This window comes from Poeciliopsis prolifica, unplaced genomic scaffold, assembly GCF_027474105.1.
Source record: "Poeciliopsis prolifica strain line A6 unplaced genomic scaffold, Auburn_PproV2 SCAFFOLD027, whole genome shotgun sequence".
In the NCBI taxonomy this organism is placed as follows: Eukaryota; Metazoa; Chordata; class Actinopteri; order Cyprinodontiformes; family Poeciliidae; genus Poeciliopsis; species Poeciliopsis prolifica.
Genome location: NW_026562402.1, coordinates 2,970,639 through 2,998,439, shown reverse-complemented (window position 1 = coordinate 2,998,439; position 27,801 = coordinate 2,970,639). Strand labels below are relative to the sequence as shown.

At 39.9% G+C, this 27,801-nt stretch overlaps 1 protein-coding gene across 1 annotated transcript; it reads right to left on the bottom strand.

The window, feature by feature from the left end:
- Nucleotides 1-124: 124 nt before the first annotated feature.
- Nucleotides 125-27,801, bottom strand: arfgef2 (ADP-ribosylation factor guanine nucleotide-exchange factor 2 (brefeldin A-inhibited)). The gene is made up of 39 exons (XM_055048546.1): nucleotides 27,444-27,801; nucleotides 23,791-23,821; nucleotides 23,395-23,518; nucleotides 21,818-21,964; nucleotides 21,077-21,256; nucleotides 19,950-20,238; nucleotides 19,743-19,865; nucleotides 19,184-19,311; nucleotides 18,735-18,868; nucleotides 17,458-17,692; nucleotides 17,271-17,370; nucleotides 16,988-17,127; nucleotides 16,150-16,258; nucleotides 15,867-16,053; nucleotides 15,401-15,512; nucleotides 15,111-15,316; nucleotides 14,906-14,990; nucleotides 14,568-14,739; nucleotides 14,244-14,395; nucleotides 13,226-13,354; nucleotides 12,988-13,146; nucleotides 12,760-12,907; nucleotides 11,701-11,797; nucleotides 11,588-11,628; nucleotides 11,344-11,513; nucleotides 10,367-10,518; nucleotides 9,450-9,622; nucleotides 9,160-9,320; nucleotides 8,257-8,387; nucleotides 7,498-7,627; nucleotides 7,270-7,405; nucleotides 6,736-6,874; nucleotides 6,511-6,568; nucleotides 6,318-6,426; nucleotides 6,094-6,233; nucleotides 4,528-4,705; nucleotides 4,210-4,348; nucleotides 2,654-2,771; nucleotides 125-1,604 (listed from the first exon to the last, which is right to left on the bottom strand). The coding sequence occupies exons 1-39, from the start codon at nucleotides 27,616-27,618 to the stop codon at nucleotides 1,440-1,442; spliced, it is 5,502 nt and encodes a 1,833-aa protein (XP_054904521.1). The 5' UTR covers nucleotides 27,619-27,801; the 3' UTR covers nucleotides 125-1,439.

The window sequence follows — 27,801 nt, the reverse complement described above, 5'->3', positions numbered from 1 at the left end:
TGACTTAGCTGAGTTTCTCGAGACTAAGAGCACAATGATAAATTTTGTATTTGTGAGGATCCATTGAAGGAACAGTCCGTCTCCTTTGAGACAGACAAAATGTTGTTAAGCAGTACACCAAAAGTACCTGGAACAGACCAGAAATCAAATTTATTGATTACTTCACCAAATGTTTGGAAGATTACATCACAATATTATGTATAGAACCATATAAGCACTTTCATTTCTATGTATCTTACATGGAAAACTTTACAGTCTGTACTTTTGTCATTTACTGTATAATATACATATATATTTATTTATTTATATACTCCCTGGTATTGGGGAAGAAAAAGTAGACATCCATAGTTGCAAGGGAAGGAATACTTTTTCAAAAAAAATATATTTAAATGCACTTGAAATAATTACATACATCCTTCAGAAAAGCCGTGGAACAAACCGAGGTCGAACGATGTTGATGGACTTATCCTGAACGCTTTTGTTGAACTGCAAGGTTAAAGTAAACCGACACTGATGGACATTCGAAACTAATAATTGAAAGGGGCATACAGATGTGCAAAAAGTGTGGAAATGGACTGTAAACCTGACTGAGAGATGAAGGCAGAGTTTTGGGAGCTAACAGGGATTCTCTAACTGTTAGTCTGGATGGGGAATGAGCAAGAAGTCAAAAAACAAAAATTACCTTTTTTTCAGCGTAAACGTCGCAGTTTTCACGAAAAAAACAACCAATAAGACAAACAAAAACAAATAATCAAGATAATAAATAAAATGTTGCTAACAAAGATGACAAAGCGAAGTCCCATGTAAAGCTGCTTGAGCTCTGATAGTGTTGCGTGCAGCAAACGGTTTAAAGTCTGTTAATGGGAATCGGTTGCTACCCAAACAACTCAGATATGGAGGTGGAGCGGAAACAGATAAGATCGTCCTCGTCCAAACAGGCACAGTTGGCGGAAAGCCATTTTTCAACAAAGGGAAACCTTTAGATTCCCGTCTGATTCATTCCCAATTTCTTAGATTAGCTTTAAAAATTAAAACAACAAAACAGAAAGCAATCCAGGAACATGAAGAGGATTTAGCAACAATAAATTATATCTTTACAGTTTTTGTCAGTGGGACAATGAGAGATGAGAGCCAGTCACAGTGCTGTTTATCCCAGAGAGTGAGGATGGAGGTTTCTCTACAGGCTGAGAAACGACAGAAAAGTTGAACACTGATGTAGAATCCTGAAACGAGACCGGAAACGCACTCTGACTCCATTCCCTCCATTCCCCTCTAATCCAATCCAGTCTGACAGACGAGAGGAAAGTTTATGCATCAAGTCCACCTTTGATCCTCAGGTCAACTTTGTTTTCATTTATTTAAATTTTTTTTTTTTTTTAAAGTTTTCTCTCCCTTTGCTAAACCCAGACATGCGCCGAACCCTCCTCCCCCACCGTCTCCTAGGAGACAGGGGTCCGGGCGGGCGCCCCATCGGGAGCAGCGATTTGGAAGACGGAGCCGATGCGCAGGAAGAAGCGCCTGAGGACGGCCCGCAGCTCCGGGATCAGATCGAACTGCATCATTTCACACAGGTGGGGGTAGTAACAGGAAGCATGGGGCTTGAACTGCAAGACAGAAATATGCTTATGAGGACAAATGGGGAACAGATGGGCATCATGTTCATAGTCAGAATATTCAGAGCTTAAACTATACATATTTAACATTTAATCTCATTCCAATCAGTGGAATTGTAGGTAAGAGATTGAGTAGCTGAAATGCAATAAAACTATGTTGCCTTCAGTTGTTAAAAATGCTATGAAAATAAAACATACCATAAAAAAATTTGACTGGGTATTTTAAATTGAAATTGGGCTTCTATCTCTATCTCTGCCTTCAGGAAGTCATTACAACACGTCTCCACTATTAACCCTTCAATAACATCTTTACCAGCGTTGCACTGAGAAGTGGCTCATACAATAAGTTCAGCAGATGTGCAGTTTCACCAGGTGTTTGCTAATTGCTGCTGGCTAGTCTGAAGGAGCCGAGTCGGGGAGTGGCGGGGGAAAAGCTGCTCTGTGAGGAGGAAGCTCGAAGCTTGGAATCTGCTGCTCTGAGGAGGAGCTTCATCCTCGAAGGCGGAACAAGATCCAACAAGGTGTTTTGCACAACTGAATGGTTGCTATGGAAGATGAATGATTTCTCAAAGATGCATGAAAAAAATCAAAGCAACATCTGTTTTTGATGATTGAATGACATCACAACATAATGAAAAGCTCACAAAAGTAGATTTCATATAATACTAACCCCTTTAAATTTGAACTGAAGAATTTCACTAAAGTGCAGATTTTGCTCCTTTTAAACACTTTACTGTCCCCAGTTACATTTTGTAGAAACAGAAACTGTAGCTCTTTTGGCCTAAAATTCTCAGAAAATATCTGAGTCACATTGGGGGGCAGTGACGCATCGATGATTCATGGGCTCACACCAACAGGACATGAGTCATGGAAAAACATGTCATTATTAACATTTTAAATCAAAAACACCTCTGATCCCACTTATTTAAAACCAGTAGGCATTTCACTCATTCTCCAAGCCTCTCTTTAAGGTTTACTGACGGTTAATGTGTAATCACAGGTAAAATGTGTGTGTGTGGTGTGTGTGTGTGTGTTCATGCCTTGTCGTCGGGCAGCCGTAGTGTCCTGGTGAGCAGAAGCATCAGCAGGCTGTTCCAAGCCTCTCTGTGGCTCTCTGAGGTCAAGCTGATGAAGTAGCTCAGCGCTTCCGTACACACCCTGAGAGACGGGACACACATACGAACACACACACTTTAACGACAGCTGAGTGTCATAGGTATGGCAGGAAAATCAGCAGCGTTCCTTAAAATCTTAGGATTAAGACACCAGTGGCGCTGCCTGAGACAAAAACTTCCACCTTTCCATCAGTGAGTCAGAGAAGGGACGAACACAATGAGAGGATTTGCATCAGGCGTTTAAACGCCAATATATTCCACTGCCTGCACCAGCTCATCCATTTCTAATGAGGTATGAGACATGTGTGAGAAAAACAAACAGCTCCACTTCATCTAACAGCTGCTATTTGGCATCAGCCCATTCAGGTCCATTGAAAGTTGAGCATTTGTGTTGAAGCTAAAACCTAGAACTAAACAGGATGGAGTAACTTGTTGTGATTTTCAAAGAAATGTTCCCATATGAAATATTATATTGAGACTTCAGTAAACACTGGAAGCTTGTTTTTGGTTACATAAAACCAAAATAGGAATTTGATATCAATTCACCAGAACATTACTATGGGGGCGCACCAATCCATTCGTTTCACCTGCGATACTAAATGAACTGATTCACAAAGATATTTGATAACTCTGTACAAGAATAGAACACTTAAATACATCAATAGCTTCACATACTTAGTCAAATGTGCCAAAAACAACAATTTTAATCTGTCCTATCAGTGTAATTAAGAGGAGAACAGTCAACATAAAATGAATGATGAATTGACAAAAACAATAGGTGTTTTGTTTGACTGCAACAAACTTTCTTTCAAATGGTTCAGAAAGTGCAACTAGAAATTCTAAGTATAGTGTAAAATAAATAAATCACTCAGAGCACAGGGCATAGAATCAGACTGAACAGATCTGCCCTTATGGATCAGGCACATTGTTCCTGATACCCCATCGAGAATTTTTTTCAGTATCAGGACTGATACAGATACTAATTTGTGCATCTCCAAACAATACAGTCACTGCTTGTTGTTTTGTCTGAATAGAAATGAGTGTGAAAGCTTGTTTGGTTTTCAGAACTTCAGATTTCTCTCTTTCTGGTAATAAAAAGAAAACTTGACTGTAGAATCTCTAACTTTTCCATCCTAAATTTAAATTTTCCACATTCAAACAAATGTTATAGATGTCATTCAGTAAAACAGTATAGTGAGAAGTGAACCTTCATTTGCTCTGTATCTGAAAACTTTTATCAGCTTTACAGATGAATGGAGAACACAGATTCTATGAAAAAAAAAAATTCTTCCAACAAACATCTCAAATTTGTTGTTTAATGCAACAACCATGGAGCAATCCATTACTCAGCAGCATGTTTTTGTAACTCAGTCAGTAATGGTTATTTACTTGTATGTAGCTCTTTCTGACAGCAGTATTCTGAGATGAGAGGAGTTCTGTTCATTGATTTGATTATGATCAGAATCATCTGTTGTACTCACAGCAGCAGGCGTGTCTGAATGTCCGGCCACGAGTCCTGCAGCTTGGGGTCCGAGTACATCCTGAACAGGATCCTCAGGCTGCAGGCCAGACTGCTGGTTTCCTGCTTCAACAAGTTGGGCTTGGACTTCCCCTTAAATCCTAGAGGCAACAAAATAGAAAAGGTTAGGTGGTTTAACTGTGGTCTGCTCTTATTTTGATAGGAAAAAAGAAAAAAAATGTTCTGAAAAGGAATCTTCCTTCCAGAAAAGGATCCAAAATATTCATTTGTAGCGAGAATTTAACGTTTTGTTGATAGTAATTAAAGAGCCTCCATCTACCTGCCCTCCACAGCGCCGTCCTCTGCTCGTTGTTGGAGTTGAACTCCTTGGCGAAGTTGTGCGACTCCAGCAGACAGTCGAGCAGCTTGAAGAGGTGAGCGGACGTCATGTGACGGTACATGCCCTGATCTGGAGACGGCTCTTCTTCCGCCGCCTCCGACTGCTCCAGAGCGTCTCGCTGGGACAAAAGGACAACACATTCGCTCCAATCACTGAGGGTAAAGGCTTTCTCTTTGCCACAGATTTTATAGAATGATCTGAGAATGTAGAACTTTTTTGGTGTTTGAAGACAAATATGAATTTTTTAAATCTCATTAACTTTCCATAGTTCGGAGTAATCAATAAGTATCTCAATAATTTCCACTTACATGATGTATCGTTTCTCTTTTCTTCCTCTCTTTCTACTATCATCTAAACTGGATGATGAAAGTGTTCAGTCTGGTGCTATGGTCTCAACTCATCCCTTCTTTTTCAGGGACAATTAAACTTGATGTTTCAGAATTTATTTTATTTGTTGTTTCTGTAGTTTATTTATTTATTTTGGATAGTTAAAGTATCTTCCAGTTCCCGTGTTCGATGTTCATTAGAATTTAAAGTTTATTTTTCTTTGAGAATGTGTTCTTGTATTATTATTCTAATACCTTCAGGTTACTTAAAATGGTCACAAACAACAACATTACTATTTATTGTGATAATTTCTGGGACAAGTTTCCGTCCCAGAATGGTGCCGTCTTGTTTGACAAGCGTGTTTTACAGCTTTTGCTAATTCAGACTCCGAAAAGAGCCAGGCTAAGACTTTATACATTGTTTTTAATTCCAAGAATATAACATTAATCTTACAAGAAGACAGTCACAATATCAGGGGAATAAAATTGTGATTTTATGAGAACTGCAACACAAAAAAATACAAAATTAAAATAAACAATGTTGAGCATCTTTTACATATAATATTTAATACTTAATAGAAATATCTTATATTTTAATTATTATTATCAGTAGTAGGACTAAATAATTGTGCAAACAACCTTCTACTTCAAAGAAAGAATTCCAAATCTGAACTGGTCATGTCAGATCTCTTCTACCGAAGCTTTTTTCTAATTGAAATAATATTGTTATTATTATTATAACTTTATCATTTTTAGAGGGTTTTCTTTTGAAACATTACAAGAAAAACTTGCCAACATTATGACTATCTTCTCATAACCAAACAAGCATTCTTGCAGCCAGGTCATAACGCTGTCATATAGAAGAGACGACTGAAACTAAAGCCAGTTCTTGAAAATATTTTCTGCCATTTGCAATTTCTGTTTTAGAAAAGAAGACAAGTTTCATAGTACAATATATATATATATATATATATATATATATATATATATATATATATATATATATATATATATATATATATATATATATTCAGTTCAAGATACTATATCTTCTGTTGCAATCATGTAAAATATTTGCTTTCAATTTCTACTGAGAAACATTTTCCCATCCTGATAACGACTGAAAAGCTTCCAGATAAACAGCATGTTGACATAAAGCAGCAGGTTGCTGTCTGCGTACCTGTGCGGCAGCCATGTTGTCGGCATCCTCCTTCTTGCTGGTTGCTGGGTAGAAGACGATGTTGTCAACGGTCTGGATCAGTTCCAGCTGCACAACGCATTTAATGAGCAGGCCCGCAAACAACCTCTGATCCGAGACTCCTGGAGGACGGAGGGACGGGGGAAAGAAAATCTCAGAAGTCTTTCGGTTGACCTTGGGTAAAGATGGCGGCCGTGTTTACTCACTGGCACTGGACTTGCCCTTCCAGGTGTCGTCGCTCGACATCTGGCTGTGCCCCCTCTCGGACAGAGCTCTGTCGAAGCTGCTCTGGGACTGACTGTCGAAGTCGGCCTCCTGCGAACGCAGCAGAAACATTTTGACCGGTGAAAACGTAACGGGGGACGTGTTGTGAGCGATACTGCAGATTGAGTTCCTTACAAAGTGCTTTCCCTCAGCAGCTTCCTCATCCTGTCCAGCCGGTCGCCATGTCAACAAGCTGATTGGCGGAAAAGACAAAACACAGTGATTTACACAGAGGGCAACGAACAACCTCAGCACCAAGACTGACGCATGAGCAAAATGGCCACATTACAAAAAACTAACTGAATGAGTGTGTGATGCGAGTGAGTGATGTGAGAGTGAAGTGAGTGAGTGGCGGCTCACGCTTGTGGGCTGGTGTTCTGGAAGATCTCCAGCATACAGGAGCAGGTGACGTCCCAGACCTCAGGACTGAACTTCTCCCCGTTCAGAATCACCAGGTTCTCCAGACAGTTGGTCCCCGACCGGGCCAGCTGCTCGTTATCTGCAGCACAGAGGAACCAATCAGAGAGCGACTGGGATTCAGCGGCGACCACGGGCAAGACGTAAAGCGTGCGGCGCATGGATTTATGGACGCATGAATAAATAGATGTATAGACAAATGGATGGATGAACACAATATAATTCAGTCATTTTTTTCCATACTCCTGTTTTCTATTCCCATTCTTCTCCCAACCTGGAAAAAACTGAAATATAATTCCATCCTTTTCCAGGCTGTGAAGGAACACTAATATATGCAGAATACATTTGTTTTAGCACCATCTGATAAAGTTTAGTCAGGAACATTTGTTCTTTTAGAACTTAAAGTCTACAGCTGTGTGATGCGGATCATTCCTTTAACTATCACAGATATAAGAATGACACTCGTGATGTCATCACCTTGGCGGACACACCACTGCAGCTGAGTGAAGATGTCCTGCAGCAGGATTTCACTGAGCGGCTCATAAAACTGGGTGAACACGTCACAGACAGCGTACAGAGCGTGGTTACATGTTGTCGTCATCCACTCGATTTTCTGAAAAAAGAAAAAAAAAAAAAAACGTCATTCATAACTTATTCCACCTATTTAGTGCTTTTTATTAACCCGTTAGTTATTTCAACTCTGACCTCCGTCTGCTGCTCTGGGAGTTTCATATTGTCGAAGATACGGAAGACGATTCTGAAGAGGTCGTGCCACCAGTGCTTCTCAAAAGAGTGGCCGTAACTTTTCATAATTTCAAACATAACCGTGAGGCCTCTGCAGAGCAAACACACACCAAACATCAGCTCTGTTGGATTATGGTGACAAAACGAAGCGAACATGATAAAGAAATACGGATAGTTAATGTTTTAGGGCAGAAACCTACAGACTGTGGCTGAAAAAATCAAAACTTGACCACATTTTAATAAAATCTAGATTAGGTCACAGACTATTATGACTTTCTTCCCATCCACCATATACCGCCACATGTTGGGGTTGTTGTAGATAGAACAAGAATTTCTTAGTTCCAAAAGTCAAAAATGTGCTTGTAGTGACCTTTTATGAGCCAAACAACCTAACTGCACAACTTAAATGTTTTTAAAAGATGTCTGCCTTTTACTGCAGTGGAAACCGCATTAGTAAAACCCAGACTTGGAAGTGAAAAATTTTATCTACTTCCATTCAGCCCTGCTATATTAACACAATTGCAATTTGCTACTGTACCCTAATGACTCATTGTGTTTTGGTTTTTTTCCCTGTCCTGGAAGTCATAAAACCTATTTTCAAAAAACTGTTTTCACCTCAACGAAGTGGATTCAAGAGTTTCAAAGAGCTAAGCAGGCTACCTCCATGGAAGCAGCGTGTCGGTGATACACAAAAACCTGAGGCTCGTCCGTTTTTTCTACCTGGTGCGGACATCCAGTTTGCAGCGATTGATGATGCATGACAGCTCGAAAAGGATGGGAAACCAGCCGCGAACCCAAACCCGATCCCCAGGCGCAACATTCATGTCATCGCTGGTGTACTCCCTCAGTGCCTGAAGAGGATATTTATAGGTTACAATTAGAGCAATTAATTGGAAGTAATTTTCTTAAATTACTTACAATTAAAAAAATTGTAAGTAATATACAATCAGTTACAATTTTAAAAAATTGTAAGTAATATACAATCACTTACAATTTTAAAAAATTGTAAGTAATATACAATCAGTTACAATTTTAAAAAATTGTAAGTAATATACAATCACTTACAATTTTAAAAAATTGTAAGTAATATACAATCACTTACAATTTTAAAAAATTGTAAGTAGTTTACAACCACTTACAATTTTAAAAAATTGTAAGTAGTTTACAACCACTTACAATTTTAAAAAATTGTAAGTAATATACAATCACTTACAATTTTAAAAAATTGTAAGTAGTTTACAACCACTTACAATTTTAAATTACTTAAAATTTAAAATTGTAATTTTTTAATTCAAATACCCTTTTTGCTGTTAAATTAATGAATAAATAGACACATGAGCTAAACAACAATTATTGTTATTTTTAATCTGTTATTTGGGTTATGAAACTATCAATTTAGTGCACGGTGTCATTCTACCCATTCAGCTTTCTAGTGTTTTAGAAACTCCTGATCACTCATGGATCTTCAACAAAGGTTCCCGCAACAACCTTCTTTGTAATCTTTGTAATTAAAAAAAAAATTTGCCTAGAAAATACACGACATGGCCCCTTAAAATATAAATGCTTTCTTTGTCAGTTAAACATGTTACAGACTTATCACAATAAAAGCTGGGGAGGGGTTACCTGAGGTCGTTCAGAAACGTATTTGGCACAGTGCCGGATGAGCCGGATTGCCTCCATGCTGGTGTCAGGAAAAGCTGCGTTGCACACAAACTCAGATAAACACTTCACGGCATCCTGAAAGGAGTCAATGGCAGCAGCAAAATGCTCCTGGAAGGTTTTCACTGAAGAGAAACAGACAAAAAAAAATTTAAAATGAGCACACAGGAGTAACACCGCACCCTGCCTGTAATGCATTTAGGTGCTTTTCTTCCTCCACAGCTTAAAGATGGCCGCCCTGTTGATGCACTCACTGACGATGTGGCCTGTCGTCTGGAAAGCTAGCTCCACTATGGTCTCATCGTGATCAGAGGCAGCCTGGTGGAACACGGAGAAGATGTTCTTCCAACCAGAACGGATGTTGGCTGCCTGGGAGTTCACCATCTGAGCCACACACCTGATCACCATGTCCCTGATGGTGGGAGACCTGACACATGGAGGGGAGAGAGAGAGAGAGTTAGAGAGCGAGAGAGAGAGGCGCTGGATGTGATGGCCAAATAATCCAAGGTGCTTAAACAGGAGAGATCAGAAATAATGCTCTGTTCTTAAATCATTCATTTTTTATTGGGAAGTCAAAGACTAAATTCTGTTTAATTTATTGCAGAGTAGGATGGCAACTAATGATTTTGCTGGTCATCAATTATTCTGATAAATAATCAGATGAAACATTTGCACATTTTGCAGGTTTTTCATTTAACTACTTAATCCTCTTTTACACACTACAAGATGTGAATAAGCAATACAGTTCTTTAAATAGGAAAAATAAACTGTTTATTGCCCTTTAGTGAATGCTTAATCATTTGTAGCAAAGGATGCAACTAATATGGTGATTTTTTAGATCAATAAATTGATAGCAAAAGGTACTTAATAGATTTTTTTTCTTTTAATTTGGACCTAAAATACAATGTGCTGGATAAAACATTGTATCAGACGAAGAAGGTTTTTCATTTTAAATTGAAAATGTTTAAATTTTATTTGAACAGAGTTTTGGCTGAATTACCGCTCAGAATGTGTTGTCCTGTCAGCCATTCTCCAGTTAAATAATCGAATAATAAATTAGTTGACGATTATTTCAATCATCAACTAATTGTATTGTTTATTGTTTTTATTGTTTGCGCAGAGGGCTAAGAGTACTAACTCCTTTCTGAACTCATATCATCCACATCTTCACCTGTTCTTCTTCATGATGTGCTCAAAAGGCCTGAGGAAATCCTTCTGGAAGCGAAAGTTAGCCAGTTCTCCTTTCTCCAGGAACTTCATGGAGAGCTGTCTCAGTGAATCCACGGCAAAGATGGCGACGTCTTCATTGGGGTTACAGCCCACCTACAATAAAAACCAGAGTCATTATTGAAAGTGAGCTTTCAGCTCCAAATTAAAGCTGGAAAATATATCAACTTGCTCAATACATTTGCACAAAAAAAATAAATAAAAATAATTTAACACTACCACAATGTAGATTAACAATAATGTGACTTTGAGTAGTAACCTTTTCAGTCAGAGGTAACCAAGTATGAAATTGATAGCAAAAGGTATTTACATAACTTTTGTAAGAAGTGCAGGGATCAGTGCTTTACATGGACAAAAAATAAGTACCTGAATTCCCTTTATTGTCATGCTGATGTGCGACAGAAACATGGGTGATATTTTTTATATAGATTTGTTTATTGAGCTATAGATCAGTATTTTATAGTTCTAGATCAAATCCACATGTGGAGAACATTTTATTATCTTCAAATCTCACAGCATTAATATTAAAATGAAAAACAACAAAAAAATGACAATATTAAATAAAAGCTCCTTAAAAACAAAGTAGTAAGTAGTTTTCTTTAGACTCAGGACTTTAATAAGCTTTTTACTATTTTGGTTTAAAAATTGTACGAGGTATTAGCTCTGGTCTCCACGGCACTTTAGCAATATTATTTTATCTTCAGCACAAAAAGAAAAAAGGAAAAATAGTTGGGTAGTTGTTCAAAAAATTACTACCTCATTACGTTTTAATGGCCTTAGTTTTTTCTAATTTTCTGTACTTTGATTTGTTTGGAGCCGTTGAGACATCAGAGCAGATTTTGCTGTGGAGAAGCAGAACAAGGTGGGGCTATATTAGGGAACAGGAGGACCCTGCCAGACATCCCGGACCGTTCCACTGACCTTGTTGAAGTGATCTCCGATAACCTGCCAAATTCGAGACCACTGCAGCCGGATGCGGTTCATGTTGTAGTACGAAATCTCCACGATTTTTTGCAGGCTGAACATTCTGGGCTGATGTGCTGAGGCCAGCTCGTCCATGGACACCGCACACAACCAGCGAACAAAGTCCACTGCACAGAAACAGACACATGGTGTTTGGATTCATTTTCTAACCTGCAGCTAATCCCAAACAGCGTTGGCTTACCAATTGCGTTTCCATCTAGTCGGGTGGAGCCGGTGAAAATCCTGAACATAGAAATTTATAAGTAAAGCAAAAGACAGCAAGGAGTGAAGTGTTAACTTTAGCTGTTGTCCCACCTGTCAACAGCCACCACCACACTCTGAGAGCTGGTCTCTCCCACTGATTCCTGGATGTGAGCCATTTGTCTCTTGTCCTGACTTCCAACCAGGTTTCCTGCAACAGCAACGCATTAAACTTCAATCAAAACCCACAGCCATAATTGGAGACAGGAAAGCAGAATTAACCACATCAGTGTAAAATATGGGCGTAAAAGTACGACAGCATATTAGAGCCGTTGTAGACAGAACATTTTTCAAAAAGCTCAAAAATTTTGAGATTAATCTCAGAAATCTTCTAGAAAAATTTTTTGGGAATCTTTTTAGTTCCAAAAGTTGAAAAACTTAAGGAAATTTAAAAAAAATCTTTAGATAAGAATCAGAAGAAAAAAAAAAAACTTAGAATGGTTCAAGTTCTTTCAAGCAAAAATATTGATACTATTTAAAAACTTTTGTGTTTTCCAGACACAAAGTTCATAGCAATTTCATAGCACATTTTTTACAATGTTTGTAAAAATGTTAGATATATCAAACATGTTTTAAAAGAAATTTGACTTTGTAATTTAACATCATGAAATTACACTTCTGTGTCTTTAAGAAACACTTGGTCTTTCTGAAACTCTACCTTCAGGAAGTCATTGCAACATTGCTTCTCTATTAATCCTTCAGCATCGATTCTACCAGCATTTCACTGATAAGTGGCTCTATAATGAGCACAGCAGTTTTACCAGGTGATTTCTAGTTGCTGCTGGCTAGTCTGAAGGAGCTGAGTGACAGAAGGGAGACAGAAGGGTGGCGTGCTTCCAAGTGGCAGCTTGGAAACTTTTTGCATAGCCGAATGGTTACCAGGGGAGATTAAAGGATTTCTCTAACATACATGAAAGAATCAAAGCAACACTACAGGTATATTGCTGATGAGGGAATAACATTATAACATTACATGAAGCTTAAAAAAGTCGATTTTACATAATACCCTTAAAAAATATGTTGGTTCTGCACTTTTTCAGCCAAATATCAGAAGTTGTTTTGGAAGGTCCAAAGAGCTGCAGGCTGCAGATCCCCATTTTGGGGGGAACCTACCCAGTCCCAGAGGCATGAACTCCTCCGTACCAGGAGGAAGCCCCCTGATGCTCCCCTCTCTGTCTCGGACCACTCCTGAGATGTAGCGCGTCTTCACCCCTGTGCCGATCAGCTGGGCCAGTTCCAACTGACTAATACATCTCAGTATCTATAACAACAACAAAAATAAAAATCTATCGTTAAGGTGGAAAAACAGCAGAGCTTTACTTTATGTGTAGGTTTCTGCACCTCATGCCAGGAGTTGCCCAGATAGTTCCCGTCAGTGTGAGCGACGGTGATCAGCGTCTTTATGGTGTCGATGTTCTTCTGCTTCATCTCGGTGATGCTGGAGCTGGCCGTCAGCAGCGTGAAGCGGGCCAGGGCTTGGACGTAGGCATCTCTCTCCAGCTGAGAGCAGAAGCTCAAGTCATTACCTTCACTGTAATGTTCTCACCGCTGCGTGTGTGTGGGGACAGTGTGAGCAGACCTGCATGCTGAAGATACAGGCGATCCTGACGGCGCATCGGATGCCCTCCAGACACAGCGAGGCCACTTCTGGGTCGTCACAGTCCTGCAGTCCCACGCTGAAGGCGGCCAGCAGTGGCGTCCAGGCGAGCTGGGATACACACATCAGAGGTCGACTCACTTTACTTAGCAGGAAATACAGAATACCTTTAACTACCCAAAGCATTTTAGCAACAGGCTATTAGGTCCAGATGAAATGATTTTCATTTTAATTACAAGAATATTAGCAGAGTAAAGACACAAAACTATCATAGGAAAGTTGTAAAATTACAAGAAAATTCAAAGCTTCTATAGAGTTATGAAGCTCCGATGTGAGAAGTTTATCTAGTCTGTGGATCTTCAATTGTTTCAAAGTTCTGCTGATGATAATAATTTGATCCTGATGTTTTAAAACACTTTACAAGTATGTCCTACTTCTGAAGCGGACACCAAAATATAACTTTACAAAATGCCCAACATTCTTCATTTTACTTTATTATTTTTCCTGTAGGAGTTTTTAAGAAATTACTATTTAGTTCTTTGTATTATGACTTTTTCTATTAACAGTATAAATTTATTCTCATATTAGTTCAACGGTAAAGCTCTATGACTTTTTTCTCATATTAAGAGGATTTTATGATGCAAAGACTATTTTCATAATATTATGACTTTTTGTTGTGTGGCTTTATGACAAAAAGTCAATGTAACTTACAACAAACAGTAAGTCATTTTTAAACTTACTTATTATTATTCTCTACTAATGAACCATTTAATTGAAATAGGTGTGTGGTACAGACATGTCTTTATCGAAGTGAACTGCTCAATAAATGACTACATTGATTTTAGGCCATATTATCCAGCCCTACCTGTGAATATTTATGTAAAGCACTGAAATTCTGTAGTTTCTGACTAACTAAAAAAAATAATGATCTTTTTGTTTTGCTGCCTCATTTTGATATTTTATTTTGTACAATAGATGGAAATGTGAAGATAACTGTTACCTTGAACATGGGTCTGACGTGCTCCAGGTGTTTGGCGCTGAAGAACGGAGCCTGAGCGTGGCTGACGGCCTCCATTAGCGCTTTAGCTGTCTTCGCCATCTGCTCCATCTCCACATTGTACAGCAGGCGGCGCTGCTTCTCACTGGCCACACCTGGAGGAGGAGCAGCGTCAATCTAAAAGCTTAGGGTCAACAATCCAAATCCTAAGACTGGAATACAATTAAATCTGATGTGTCTGTTAAATCGTTTAGGTAAGAAATATCCAACACTGGTCTTCAAACAAACTTGTAAATGCAGGCATAGAACCCTGATTAAATTACTCACTCTGCTTGGTTGACTTTGGAGTGATTGAAAACTCTTTGCTTTCCTTCATGGCAATTTTCTTGCCAGCGATCTCATCGTATATGGAGGAGAGGTAGTCCTCGGGGAGGTCCTTGCTGTCATTAATGCCCCGGTTCATCTTGATGTACTGCTCCTTTGTCATTTTGTTCTTCACCTAGAGACATAAAGACCAGGCTGATTTGGTGGCTTAAGTCAAAAGCTTTCAGAGACTATGTCCATTATCTCAATGAAAATGGACCCAAAGATGGCCAAAAGGTCTATTTACACCCTTTTGGCTGATTTTATTGAGTTGGCAGGAAGAGTAGGCCACTAGTTCCAACCTGAGGACTGTGCAGGTCTGTGGTTAGCATGATGATGGAATACGCCAGCACATATGCGGTGTCTGCACTGGCAAACATGGTTTGTCTGCAAAAGACAACAGAGTTCATGGTAAAAGTTAGAGCATCAGAATCAAACCCACAAAGCTCTAACAGTCATTTCAGATGAGCTCAAGTGAATTCTCCAACCGTCACAGGCTAACCGTACCCTTGGTTACATTCCAGGTACCGCGCAGCAAACTTCTCCATGAGCCTATCGATCTTCTGGGCCTCCCCTGGCAGCCGGAAGCCTTCAAGGAACGTTCTCAGGGCTGAAACAAAGTCCCGGCCACAGAAGTCCAGCTGGTCCACGTAGCAGTACATCACCTCTTTGTTGAACTTTGTGTTCTCGCCGAGAAACTCCCCCACCTGCGTCTGTTGACGGGCACACAGAGAGCATTTAGCTAGCTTACACGAGGAATCCATCAGGGCAGATGTTAAGGTTGCTGAAGCCCTGACCGTATCCAGCCGGTCCTCTTGGTGAAGAAACTGGGCAATCTCCTCTGCAGTGGAGCTGAGCATGCCCTGGTCCTGCAGGTACTGGATGCCACGCTTGGGTTTCTTGTTGAACCTGTAAAGGGAACGGATCTGATTGGTCCCCATAACACCAGGAGGCCTAGATGCAGTCAGAACCTTGCAGAAACATTTTTGACCCCTTAAGCCTTCTCACATTGTCAAGTTTCAAATATTGGGATTTTCTGCATTATAGAAACACAAAGCAGTGAAAAGGTTTGGCATGTATTTGTATTCGATCCCTTTGCTCTGAAATATTTAATATAATTAAAGCTGCACTGATTGCAGTAGTCTAGCCAATCACAATCTTTAAAAAGCTCGAGTTGCTGAATCTGATTTTGACCGATATTAGGGAAGCACCAATGTGAAAGCTCCTAAGGCTAATTTCTAACCGTGCAGAGAAAGTGCTCACAGTTCAATGCCGTGCTCGATGATGTCCTTCTGCTGCTTGATCACCTCATACTGCTCTGGGTGGTCTGCCTGTGATATGGTGATGCTGGAGTAGTTGGAGTCCAGTGAGCTGACACTGTCCCGGCGTCCTGCTGTCTGTTCAGGAAGCTTCAGCTCTCCTCCTTCTGAGTCGGGTGGATGCTCCTGACCTGAACATAAAACATGCCTGACGTCACCGCGCATCCAGACCACCGCGCTGGTATGCCCTGTGCAGCATACCAGCCGTGGATTTACCCTGCACTCACCCAGGTTAGCTTGAAGGTTGGGATTCACATACATATCTTTGCTCCACTCCACCATGCATTTGAGGATGGACACAAGGCACTCCAAGCCTTTCTTACGTAAACTCAGCTCCTGCAGGAAACCCGAGGGGGCAAGTCAGCTTTGATTAAGATTTAAATTTCCAAATAATGACTACATGCGCAGAAGAAACAGAAAATGGCAAATGAATAAAGAAAACCCGGGTAGACAGATTGCAGTTTTTTGGCCAATCACTGATCATTAAAGGAGCAGTATCATGCATTTTCCAGGCAGAGTGCCATTTTATACTACAATCAATTAACTATGTTACCGTCACAAATATGACTTCAAAGTTTAACACCTTGAAATGGCGCCTCTATCGCTTTAACTCATGCTCTTTCTGAAACCCAACCTACACAACATGGCTTCTCTATTAACCTTTTATCAACGTTTTTACCAGCGTTGCACTGAGAAGTAGCTCCTATAACGAGCTCAGCAGATGCGTAGTTCCACCAGGTGTTTGCTAATTGCTGCTGCCTAGTCTGAAGGAGCTGAGTCTGGGGAGTCAGAAGTTTGGAAACTGTAGCTCAGAGAAGGAACTCCATCCTCAAAGTCGGCACAGCTGACTGGTTGCCATGGAGATTAAAGGATTTCTCAACACTCCATGTGTGTTTTTGATGCGAGAATAACTTTATAACATGACGTAAAGCTCAAAAAAGTACATTTTACATAATATCACTGCCCTAAAAAGCTGATTTATCGGTGGCACCCCTGACAAAAAAAAAAAAAAAAAAAAAAGCCGCTGATGTTCAGAACAACAGATCACAGTGAGAGGAATCGCACCTGCAGAGGAGTCATGCCAAGCTCCTGCCCACTCCGGCCCTGAGCGATTTTAGACAGGTCGTTGACAAGACGCTCAAAGATGTTGGCGGCATTTAAATCACAGTCGTAATTTACATAGATGTCGACCACACACTGGGCGTCTGAGAGAGCAAAAGGGAAAGCTTTTAACACAGTTCACCTGGGATAATCTGAGATGGTTTCCGAAGTGTTTTTCAAATTTAATGAAGATAGAAAACCAAGAAATCACATTTGTAAGTAGAAGGAATTTTTTTGTATTCATTACCTGCACAAATGCGTGTCAGGGTCTGGATAACCATCCACTTGTGTTCAAAGGAACTGGTCGTCGTCTCCAGGATGGTAAGGAAGATTTCCCGGAAAAACACCTGATATGGAGAAGGTCAAAGCTCATTATCATCTCCTGCAATTAAGCAGCATAACCAGAGCAGCGGGCTCAATCTGCGCCTTTGTACCTCAATCTGCATCTTCAGGTGGACCTTGAAGTGTGACAGTAGAGTTAAGAAGATGGCCAATGAGAGCTCGAACACCTCTGGCACAGAGGAGACGCCGTTTTTGGACAAGGCTACGCACAGATACTGTTTGATGGCGTTCACAAACATCTCGTGGGTGCGGAACACTGGCCCGGCGCCCTGCAGCACAGACAGCAGCAGCTGCAGGGACACGATTTTAGAGCGCAGCTCATGGGACCTGCAGGTGAGAGCAGCAAACTTAAATTTATTCACCTACCAACCAAAACAAACTAATGAAATATTCTGGTTTGCTAGTAATTTAGTGAGATGTCTAATGAGGTACAGGCAGTTTGCTTTGTGATGTACTTCCTGTACTCATTTCACTCTGACCTATTTACACCGTCTGGCCTGAAGTCTAGTGTTACAGTAACCAGAACCACACCTGCAAGGCTGGAGGCCAAATCAACCCTTGGTAAACAAAGAGGCACAGTGGAGGTTTCAGCTGAGAATGAAGGGAAAATCTTCTGCAACTCAATTAAACTTTTCCATGTTTTTCCATGTTGCAAACACAACATTTTATGTGTTTTACTGAGATTTTATGATTCAGACCAACACAATGTAGTACACTGTTACAAAGTTGAAAGAAAATGATATGGTTATCAAGAGCCATGTTTCCATCAATGCTTTTTTTATTCGCATTTGAACGGTTGATGGAAACGGCAAAATACAAAATAATTTTTCTGAACTTCGCAATCAACGTCTTTACGCTTTCTTGAGGTGGTTTGTGGGCTTTTTCGAAAAAGCACCAATAAGTTCTGACGTAGCAAATGTTTTCTTCCACTTGCTTGACTGTCCCTTTTCAGAGGCACAAAAATCAGAAAATTTCTAGGAACTCCAAACCTCTAGCAAAGAGGGGGGAACTTCCAGCTGAAACACTCTAGGCTGCAATTTGTGCTCTATGATTCTTAGCAACCTCTGCTTCCAGTTTAGGACAGTCACCCATAACGTCAACATCGGACAAAATCACACGCGAACCCTGGTTGATTCACTTAACAGCAGCAGTTAATTCCACTTCAAAATGAACCACTTTGTGTTGCTTTATTACATAAGATCTCAAATCATTTGTGTTTGGGTGAATCATGTTAAAATTTTGCAGGGCACTGTAAAGCATCAGTATAGAAACACAGTGTACATTTTTTTCCTAAGATGAAAAACATCTAAAACATCAACCTGAAAGAGAATAAAGAAATGTGAATTCAGGAAGAAAACAAAAAGTATACTTGGGGTCAGGAGGACCGTCGGCCAGAGGTTTCATGGAGAGTTTGCACAGAGAGCGGAACACCAGAAAAGCATCTTTCTGCAGGATATGAGAGAACCGCGCTGCATTGTTGGGTCCATGCAGAGCGTCCGCATCCTGAGACAGAACAACAACATGCACTTTATTTTGCAGAACTAATTCTGTTAATGTGATTCATTAACAGAATGAATCACATTAACACATTTTGCGTTTCTACCTGAAACGCAAAACTACTGATCTGTCACTAAAACTTCAGTTTAAAGGGTTTTTTTGAGAACTCTGTCAAAAGATTAGTACAACTTTGTCAGTTTATGTCTCATTTAAAGCAGAAAGCTATCAACTTTCACATATTTAGCAGTGAAACTTTCCAACTTAAGGCTAAATGAATATTTATGAATGAATAAATAAATAAATAAATAAAGGGTTCCCCACCAGAATGTCAGCGGAGGAAACAGAGGTGCGATCCTCGATGATGCCGTTCATCTGCTGAGCCTCTGTTCTGCCTCTGGATGGCGCCACCTCCGTCTGCTCAGGAGCAGAATGAACTGGGGGCTCACCATCTGAAACACAGGACCCAGCAGAAATACTAATGCTGTAAAAACACCAAAATGTATCAAGTATTTTTGGTCTAATTTCTAGTGCAAATATTTGAGTATACTTGAAATAAGACAAAAGGCATATTAACGTAAGTTCACCCACTTTGATTTGGTAAAGAGCGCTTAATACCGGAACTCAATTTTTTAAATGTCCAAAATAAAAACACAACTAAACTACTACAATCAAATAAAACAACAATAAAAATCCCACTTACAACCAAAACCACAAATAAAACAATTATGATGTCTATGAACAAAATTGCCCTTAAAAAAATATTAACTATCAGAATGAAAATTATTAACCTCATTTTAATTTATCATGCGATTAATTGAATAACTGCTTATTGCAACAGGCTTCATCCGGCACATCAAATAAAAATAAAGCAAAAACAAACCTGTTCCGGTGTGAGTCTGCCCAGGCTCTCCGTCTGCTGCCACAGACTCTGCTGGGTTTGAGTTGTTCCCTTCCTGAGCTGCTACGGGATGCTTCTCAACACCTTCATCTTCAAACACTGAATCTGATATTAATAAAAAAAATCTCCATGAACCAATCCACACTTTTAAGCTTTTTTTTTTTTTTTTTAATCTTGTATGTGACGAACCTCTAGATGGCGTGACCTGCTCTGAACCTCCGTCTTCAGCTTCTCCGTTGACAGAAGGCCTGTCTGTGTCAGGGTCAGCTGCTGGGGGTGGGGGTGTGGTGGAGTGGGTGATGTCGGTGTTCGTGCTGAGGTCGGGGGTACTGATTCCTGGGGAGGGAGAGTTCTGAGGCTCAGGGGTTGAGGTCCGGTCAGAGCGGGGGGAGCCAGACCTCCTGCCGCCTGGAACCGGGGAAGGGTTCTGATGGGGCAGCCGGAGCCGCTCCTTCTCCTGCTCCTGAGCCTCCAGGGCCTGAGGGCACCACCAGGGGGAGAAATGACAGGCATTTGTAACAGAGAAATGAAGAAATAATAATTATAAAAACAGGAATGGGGCTTTTTTTTAGCTGGCTGACATGTTTTGCCCTCACTTACAGGAAGGAAATTTGCCTTTTAGGAACAAATTATGATTGCAAAACACAAAGATCCCCCAGCCACCCTTAATTTAGCAGGCATTTATGTTCTAAATCATTATAAATGTCGTGTTTGCAGGAGTAGGCAATATTTGTTTTTTTCTGGGGTTTTTTTTTTAAGTGTTTAGGTTACATTTCTGCGACAAATTTAATTTAGGGACTTTATCATATTAATGTCAATTAATTAAGTACATAGATTTTAACACATGAAACATTTGAATCCAATTAATTGCTGAGGTTTTTATGTTTTTAATGTGGAGGGGATCCTTTGTACCTGCATGTTTCTGGTATGCCTGTAACTCTGACATACAAGTGAAAACATATACAGTCTATTTTTCCCAAAGAAGTTCCATAAATGATCAGGGGTTCCTGAAACACTGGAACTTTGCACCATCCAATGGCTTCAGAAATTAAGCAGAAGATTATAAACAATTTATATCTTTGTTGTGGCGCTCATATGATATTTATTATTTATTTGATTTTGAATTGAAAATGTTGCTTACTTTGTTGTGTTGAATCTGAAATTTGGTTAACTACAGACCCTGCAATTAACGCTCAAATTAACATGTGCTGATTGACAGTGCTAAGACCCTCCTCCTGGCTCTGATTGGTTGGTTCTGACCAGAAATTGTGTATTTTGTCAGTAGGATCTCAGGGAGGAGTAACATGTGTACTAACAGCCTGGTTCTCCATGCGTGTGAAGATGACGTTGAGCATCTGAGTGAGAGTGGCCTTGGCTGTGGTCTGGTTGATGAGGTTGCGGCTGGCCAGGTAAATGTTGTAGCAGGTCCTGACGGTCAGCAGCACCGTGCCCTCGTGGATCTCTATGTGCGGGGAGGTCACCGCTGTCAGTAGGGCCTGGACAAACAAAACGGGAAGTGAAGACTTCATCACACAGGATGCCTCTGCACCTGCTGAGTCACCACTGTGCTTCCCTTTATCTGTGACTTCTTAGAGCCTTGGTTAGAGTTTCAGAGTGGTTGCTACAGTGTTCAACTCTTAAAGCTGAAACAAAACAAGTTTTTTATTCTTTGTATATAATAGAAAGTCTTTGGCAACACTTCAGCTTAAAAACATACTGATTATCAATCTATAAATCTTGTGTCAATAGTTCCAAGTCTGAGTTTACTGCATGACAGACAATCCTGTTCTTATCAGCATCTGTTTAAGGATCCTGCAGTAGTAAAAGAATGATAAGATACATGTTACATCTTCAAAGCTAAATTATGCTGCTACACATGGATCAGCAGCACCATAATCAAACTAAGTTGGCTTTAGTCAAAGAGTTTAAATCATCTGACCAACAGGACTATCACAATACATTTTATGAATGTTAAATTGTCCCAGAAGTTATTGCGATAAGTAATAATATTGTTATTTTGAGAATATCAGCCATTGTGCAATATGTTCGGTGCGTACCTTGATGATCTGTAGCTGGACTCCCTCATCAGTTTGTGGGCCCTGGAAGCAGTTGCAGATGGTTTCCACCAGCCGGTCGATCAGCCTCTTGCCCGGCGCTTTGCTGTCTGGGGCGTTCCCGGTGATGTGACCGTATGCAATCAGTTTCTGCAGAGGAGACACGTCAGGGCAACAGAAGCAAAAAAGGACATCTGATGATACTTCAGGAGTTTATGTTGTATGCATAATAATACTTTGAACATAAGGTTAAATGAGATTAGATGAGAACATTAAATGGCCTGGCAGCAACCCTAACGCGTGTTAAACTAAAGGCATCCTGAAGAGGTTATGAGCTAATCCCTCCTCAACCATATGGACATCATCAGATTAAAGATGCAAAGATCAGATATCAATATTGGTATTGGTCCCGATATTAAAAACATAAATAAATAAAAATTCTAGCTCGGATATGGGAGACAATGTGCCCGATCCACAAGGACGGATCTATTCAATCTAATTCTATCCTTTGTTGTCTGAGCAACATCATAATTTATTCGTTATTTTACATCATATTTAGAATTCCTAATTGCACTTTCTGATCTATCTGAAAGAAGGTTTGTTGCAGTTTATTTTTACACGTTTGTGTAGTCAACATATTTGTGTCACTTTCAGTTTCCTTATTGTTTATTTTTACATTGGCTGTTTTACTCCAAATTGAGCAAATTAAAATTGTGTCATTTTTACATGTTTGATCGAGTTTGAGGAGCTGTTTGTGTATTTAAGTGTGCTGTACTGGTGCAGAGTTACCAAAGAAATTAATAATTCAGTACATTTATGTCTGTGTTTATAAAAAAATAAAACCCTTTAGGTCAGTTTAAAGTGTATCTGAGTTTTTTTTACCTCAAATATTGGTATCAGAAGTGAAAAAAGTGGATCAATGTATTTCTATCAAAACCCCACAAAGCAAATAATAATGGTGGAGAAACTCTGTATTGGTTTGGTTGTCAACTGAGGTTGTCAAATAATTTTTATCAATGCATCACCTTTTTCACCTGTGACGACATCGTTTGGTGTGTTAGGGATGTAATGAGGGGTGGTGCATTGGCTCATTTATAAAGCACATGTTTTGTGAAATAAGCTACTGTCATCTTGTGGGAGCATCAATGCACTACACATTGTAAAAGAAGGCTTTTCACATCAACCACATAGCAGAAACTGCAACAGAAACATTGAAGTTTTTATTTCTTAAAATATTACCAAATATAAATGCATTTTTTATCCTTTTACCACACCACTAATTCAAAAAAGTATTAACTGGATGACAGAACACAGAACTGTGCCTCATAAAATCATTACTGAATGAAGCCATGAGGTCAGATGAGATTCAGAGCTCAAGGAAAGAGTCTTTGTTTTAGGTGCACACCAAGCATGTTCCACATGTGGAACAGGTGGAACAAGATTTCACCAACACACCCCCCTGCAACATACTGACATGTAACTGAAAAACACCTGTTGTGGAGAGGAGACAAAAAGAGCTTGGATCTAAGTATTTAATTGCCCAGACAAGCATTTTTATGTGTGTGGAAGTAAAAACAAACCTGCAAACAGTCCAAAGAGGTGCTAACTATCCGGGGGGACTTTGACTGGCAGGCCAGCTCAAAGGGCAGCACATATTTGTCGGCTTCGATGTAGTTTGCTTTGGGTGGGACCACTGTGCCATCCCTGGAAGACACACAGACAGCTTGAAAAACAAAAACAAAGAACCACATTCTTCATTTTAACATTTTGAAAACAAATAAAGTACCAAATAATATGATTCACCCTTGTTCCAACATTGCAGAAATCCAGATAACCAAAATTTAAGCTTTAAACCTTAAATCTTTGTTATCTGATTTAGATACCGAAGACCTGAGCTGCCGATGCACTACAGCTACAGTCGCTACTGATTCATATGACCGTTCTTTGCTCCTCCACATCCAGGTAGGAATACTTACTTTTGCTTTTCCAGTTCTTCCTTGATTTCATCTAAGACAGGGGAGACAAGAAAGATCAAATGAGAACACATATCCGAGGGTTAAAGGGTGAACATAACATTTCTTTGCCAGGCACATGGTTTAGTCTGGCACACAATCCTGTTACAAAGCATAGTCCTGTCATGACAATATTTAATGCCAAGGCTTAACATACACTCTAGTGCCCAAAGTATTTGCTCACCCACCCAAATTATAGGAATCAGGTGTTCCAATCACTTCCATGGCCAGAGGTGTATAAAATCAAGAACCTATACAAGCAGGATGTTTTTACAAACATTTGTGAAAAAATTCCATTCCAGTGAGAGCGCAGTGAATTCCAGCATGGAACTGTGATAGGAAGCCACCTGTGCAACACATCCAGTCGTGAAATTTCCTCGCTCTTAAATATTCCACAGTCAAATGTATTATAAGAAAACAGAAGTGTTTGGGAACAATAGAAGTGTTTGGGAACAACAGTAACTCAGCCAAGAAGTGGTAGGCCATGTAACCTGACTGAGCGTGGTCAGAGGATACTGAAACATCAATTTAAGACTAAGGATGCAGGCATCCTGTTAAGACAGGAAAAAATAGGAGGTAGCTTTTAGCACCACATAACACAGATGTGTCAAAGTATCAATCATTATTAAATGTTTTGCACAAATGTGATTTAAACTATACCAATTCCATCCAGATATTTTTTAAGTACAGTAGGAGGACCTTTTGCTTTCCTTGTAGATAAAAGTAGAATTATGTTTTATTGTTTAATAAAACTGAAAGAAGTGAGAGGTTGCTGTATGTTATTAAAAAGGACATCATTGCATAAAATAACAATTTGTGCAATGATGCCATTTCATTGAGATTTAAGAATGCAGAGACTAAAATTTGACAAAACCATCTTACACCAAAATACAGAATGCAAGATGACATGATGTATGAAATCTGCAAGGTCACGGAGGAAATGAAATAAGAACTTCTCTACAGCTAAAGAGTGAACAAAAGAAAAACTTTTTTTTATGTTTAACACCAGAATAAAACTGCTGAGGTTCACTGCTAAATTTAGATGACAACGGGCAAATGAAGACATTCACAACTGTATTAGAAAATACAGCAGTAGTATAGTTTGTGTTTTACCTCTTAGGTTAGTCAAAATTATACATTCAGGCTCATTTGTATGCATCGTCACCCTTGTTAATAATTACCTAAATGTCCATTGTCATGTTGTACTGTGACCACATCCTTATTTTAGCCATCAAGAAGCTACTGGAATATATTTGCCAGTGTGTGTGGCCATTCTTTTGGCTTTTTCAACTTTAAAGATGGAAAATTTGCTATTATGTTCAGGAACTGCCATGTTCATGTCACCCCATGAATATGATTATCAGTGAAATTTGCAGATGCTCATAACATATACATATGGATGAGACAAAGACAATTGAGCTTTTTGACCACAATGACCAAAATATGTTGAGAGGGTGAGGGGTTTGTTTCTCTGCTAGTTGTTACGGGTGACTGCAAAAAGTGCAGAGTAATGAAGTCAAACACTCAACTTCTTCTCATGTCAGTAGGTAGATGGTTGAAACTTGGACAGAGTTCCTCATATCCTCATCTTTCCAACCTTACAGCCGCACAAAGATTTAAAGTGGAGTGGCAAAAGCAAACGAGGTGGATTAGCGATGTTTGCCAGATGATTGTGTCATCCAGGACGTGCTATTGTGGAATATCGTCCCTGCTGCCTGGGGATTGAGCTGCTAGCATTTCGTCACACTATCATAAAGCAAAAGTCTTCAGTCAGAGGCCTTTTCAGATTTGTTGCAAGCCTGACTGCTACCCGAGATCCTTCCTGCCAACAAGGACTCTTTGAAGATACGAGCTATGATGTTTAACTTCCCTTTAAGAGAAAATATTTTTGAAATAGCTCTAAACTAATCCCTAAAACACATAAGTGCTGGTTTATGCAACAGACAGAAGTAAGTTAACATTAATCTTTTGGGATATCTATGACCTCAGAGATGTTGCAGATTCATGGATTATGCACGAAAGTAACACCTGCACAACAAAACAGACCAACTAAAAAGTTTTGCTAACAGCAGTAAAACATCCAGCCATCTTGTTGATGGATAAAAGAAAAAGCATTTGATCAAAGTGCATTTTTCTAGGAAACATTTGCCTAAATAATAGTAGTGTTTAGTTATATTTGAATCTGGATGTATTATTTAAGAAGATCTACAAAAGAATGAAACTTGTGCACTCAGTCCCTGCTATTACAAATCAATACAGTACATTTGTTTAATGTTGTTTAACTGTTCTACCATGAAAAAAGAAATGTATAATTGAAAGTCTAAATTGAATGTTTGTAAACCACTGAGTAGCACATTTTTAGATATATACAGCTGCAAAGGAAGCTGTAAATTAAAAAGACCCTCACTATCTGGTTAATATCAACCAATAAACATAAACTCACTGTGTCATTTCTGATAGTGGGTTACTCATTTATGATTAAATTCACACTCAAATAGAGCCATGGAGGCTTTAAAACACCACTATCTGGGTCTGACACTTAAATTAAATGATCAAAATAGACAAAATGCCCACAATGAAAGCTGGGAGAAATTAGGTGAGTAAATTGAGTGTTTCACTTCAAACTGGTCTTTCAGGTGACCAAACAAGTTATCAAATCCCGTGAATACTCCTGAGCGTAAACAAATGCAAGACTGAAGGAGAAAACATTAACACACAAGAATAGCATGCTCTCGTCAGACCTGATAGGCGGTTTAGCTAATAAACACCAAAGACACCGTGAGCTCAGCAGCCTGACGTGTGAAACACTATCTGTAAGTGTGTTCGATGGAAAAGCACACCGGGTAGAGTATCCGGGAGTTAGATAGCTCCTCTGTCTGTGTGTGCGGATATGTGAGTACGTGCGCGCGCGCAGCAGGACTGGACTGTCTGGCTGGATGACAGTGCTACGTACAACGCACCGATTGGTCTGTTTGGCTAAACTAGCCACGGAGAGCTAACGACAGCTACATTACAAACCGATGATAATAGTCATAGTTTAGCACCCAGAGGGGAGCCATTATCAAAGTGTGAGAGTGGTGGCAACACATAGCGACACACCACTGGCTTTAATCATTAGCTGACAGCTCAGCATGCAGGGAAGGCCGTCAAAGTGCACAAAGCTGAAGTTAGCTTCCTATATGACGGTTAATTAAAGGGCTATTTCGTAATTCTTTTTTTTGGGGGGGGGCCCGGGGAGTCTAAATACATTGTGCGCGTTGTATTTTTTTATGCATTACAAATTGTGCTTAAAATTAATACATAAAGTAAAGCTTAATTGAGTGACACCATAACTCCATTTGTGTACATATAGAGAGTTTTTCAATGTTTTCATTTTTTGGGAGTGGGGGTTCCCTTTGGAAAAACACATCTTATTAGACTCGTTAAACCTGTTGTGGATTAACCTACTCTAAACACATTTGATTCAAATCACAATAATTGGGTTATGAACAGAAAATGGCTAATTCGGGTAGCTCATCCAATATACCCCCCTAACAACAAGCTCGACACAAAGAAATATATGAAATGTGACAAATAAAACGGTGTGTCGGAACCAGAAGCCCACATAAAGCACCTACCGAGCGCCACCTGACAGGCTTTGCGCAGCTGGCTGTGTTGGCTCCTCTTCACCTCCTTATCCGACAGGATTTTCTCCAGCGCCCTGGACAGAAACATGCTCTTGGTTTTACTGTTTTCCGACTGCGAGTGCTGCCGTTGCTGCTCCCGTGGCGGCCGCTGTCGCTGCTCCTGCATCTCTCGGTCGAGTAACCGTCCCTCTCCTCAGGCCGTCATGTTCGGCCTGGCCCCCGCGAAGAAAGCAGGTAACGGAGGAAGCTAGCAAAAGCCAGGCTATCGGTGTCTGTCCAGTAGGGGTTCTACCTCAGCTCCAGCGCCGCCATGCTGGCTACACGTCACGTCATGTGATGGTGACGCTCA

Coding starts and splice junctions, on each gene's coding strand:
- arfgef2 (XM_055048546.1), bottom strand. CDS start 27,618: ATGCAGGAGCAGCGACAGCGGCCGCCACGGGAGCAGCAACGGCAGCAC. Junction 17,128..17,270: donor CCTGACACGCATTTGTGCAG/GTAATGAATACA, acceptor TTGCTCTCTCAG/ACGCCCAGTGTGTGGTCGAC. Junction 11,514..11,587: donor ACTAGATGGAAACGCAATTG/GTAAGCCAACGC, acceptor GTTTCTGTGCAG/TGGACTTTGTTCGCTGGTTG.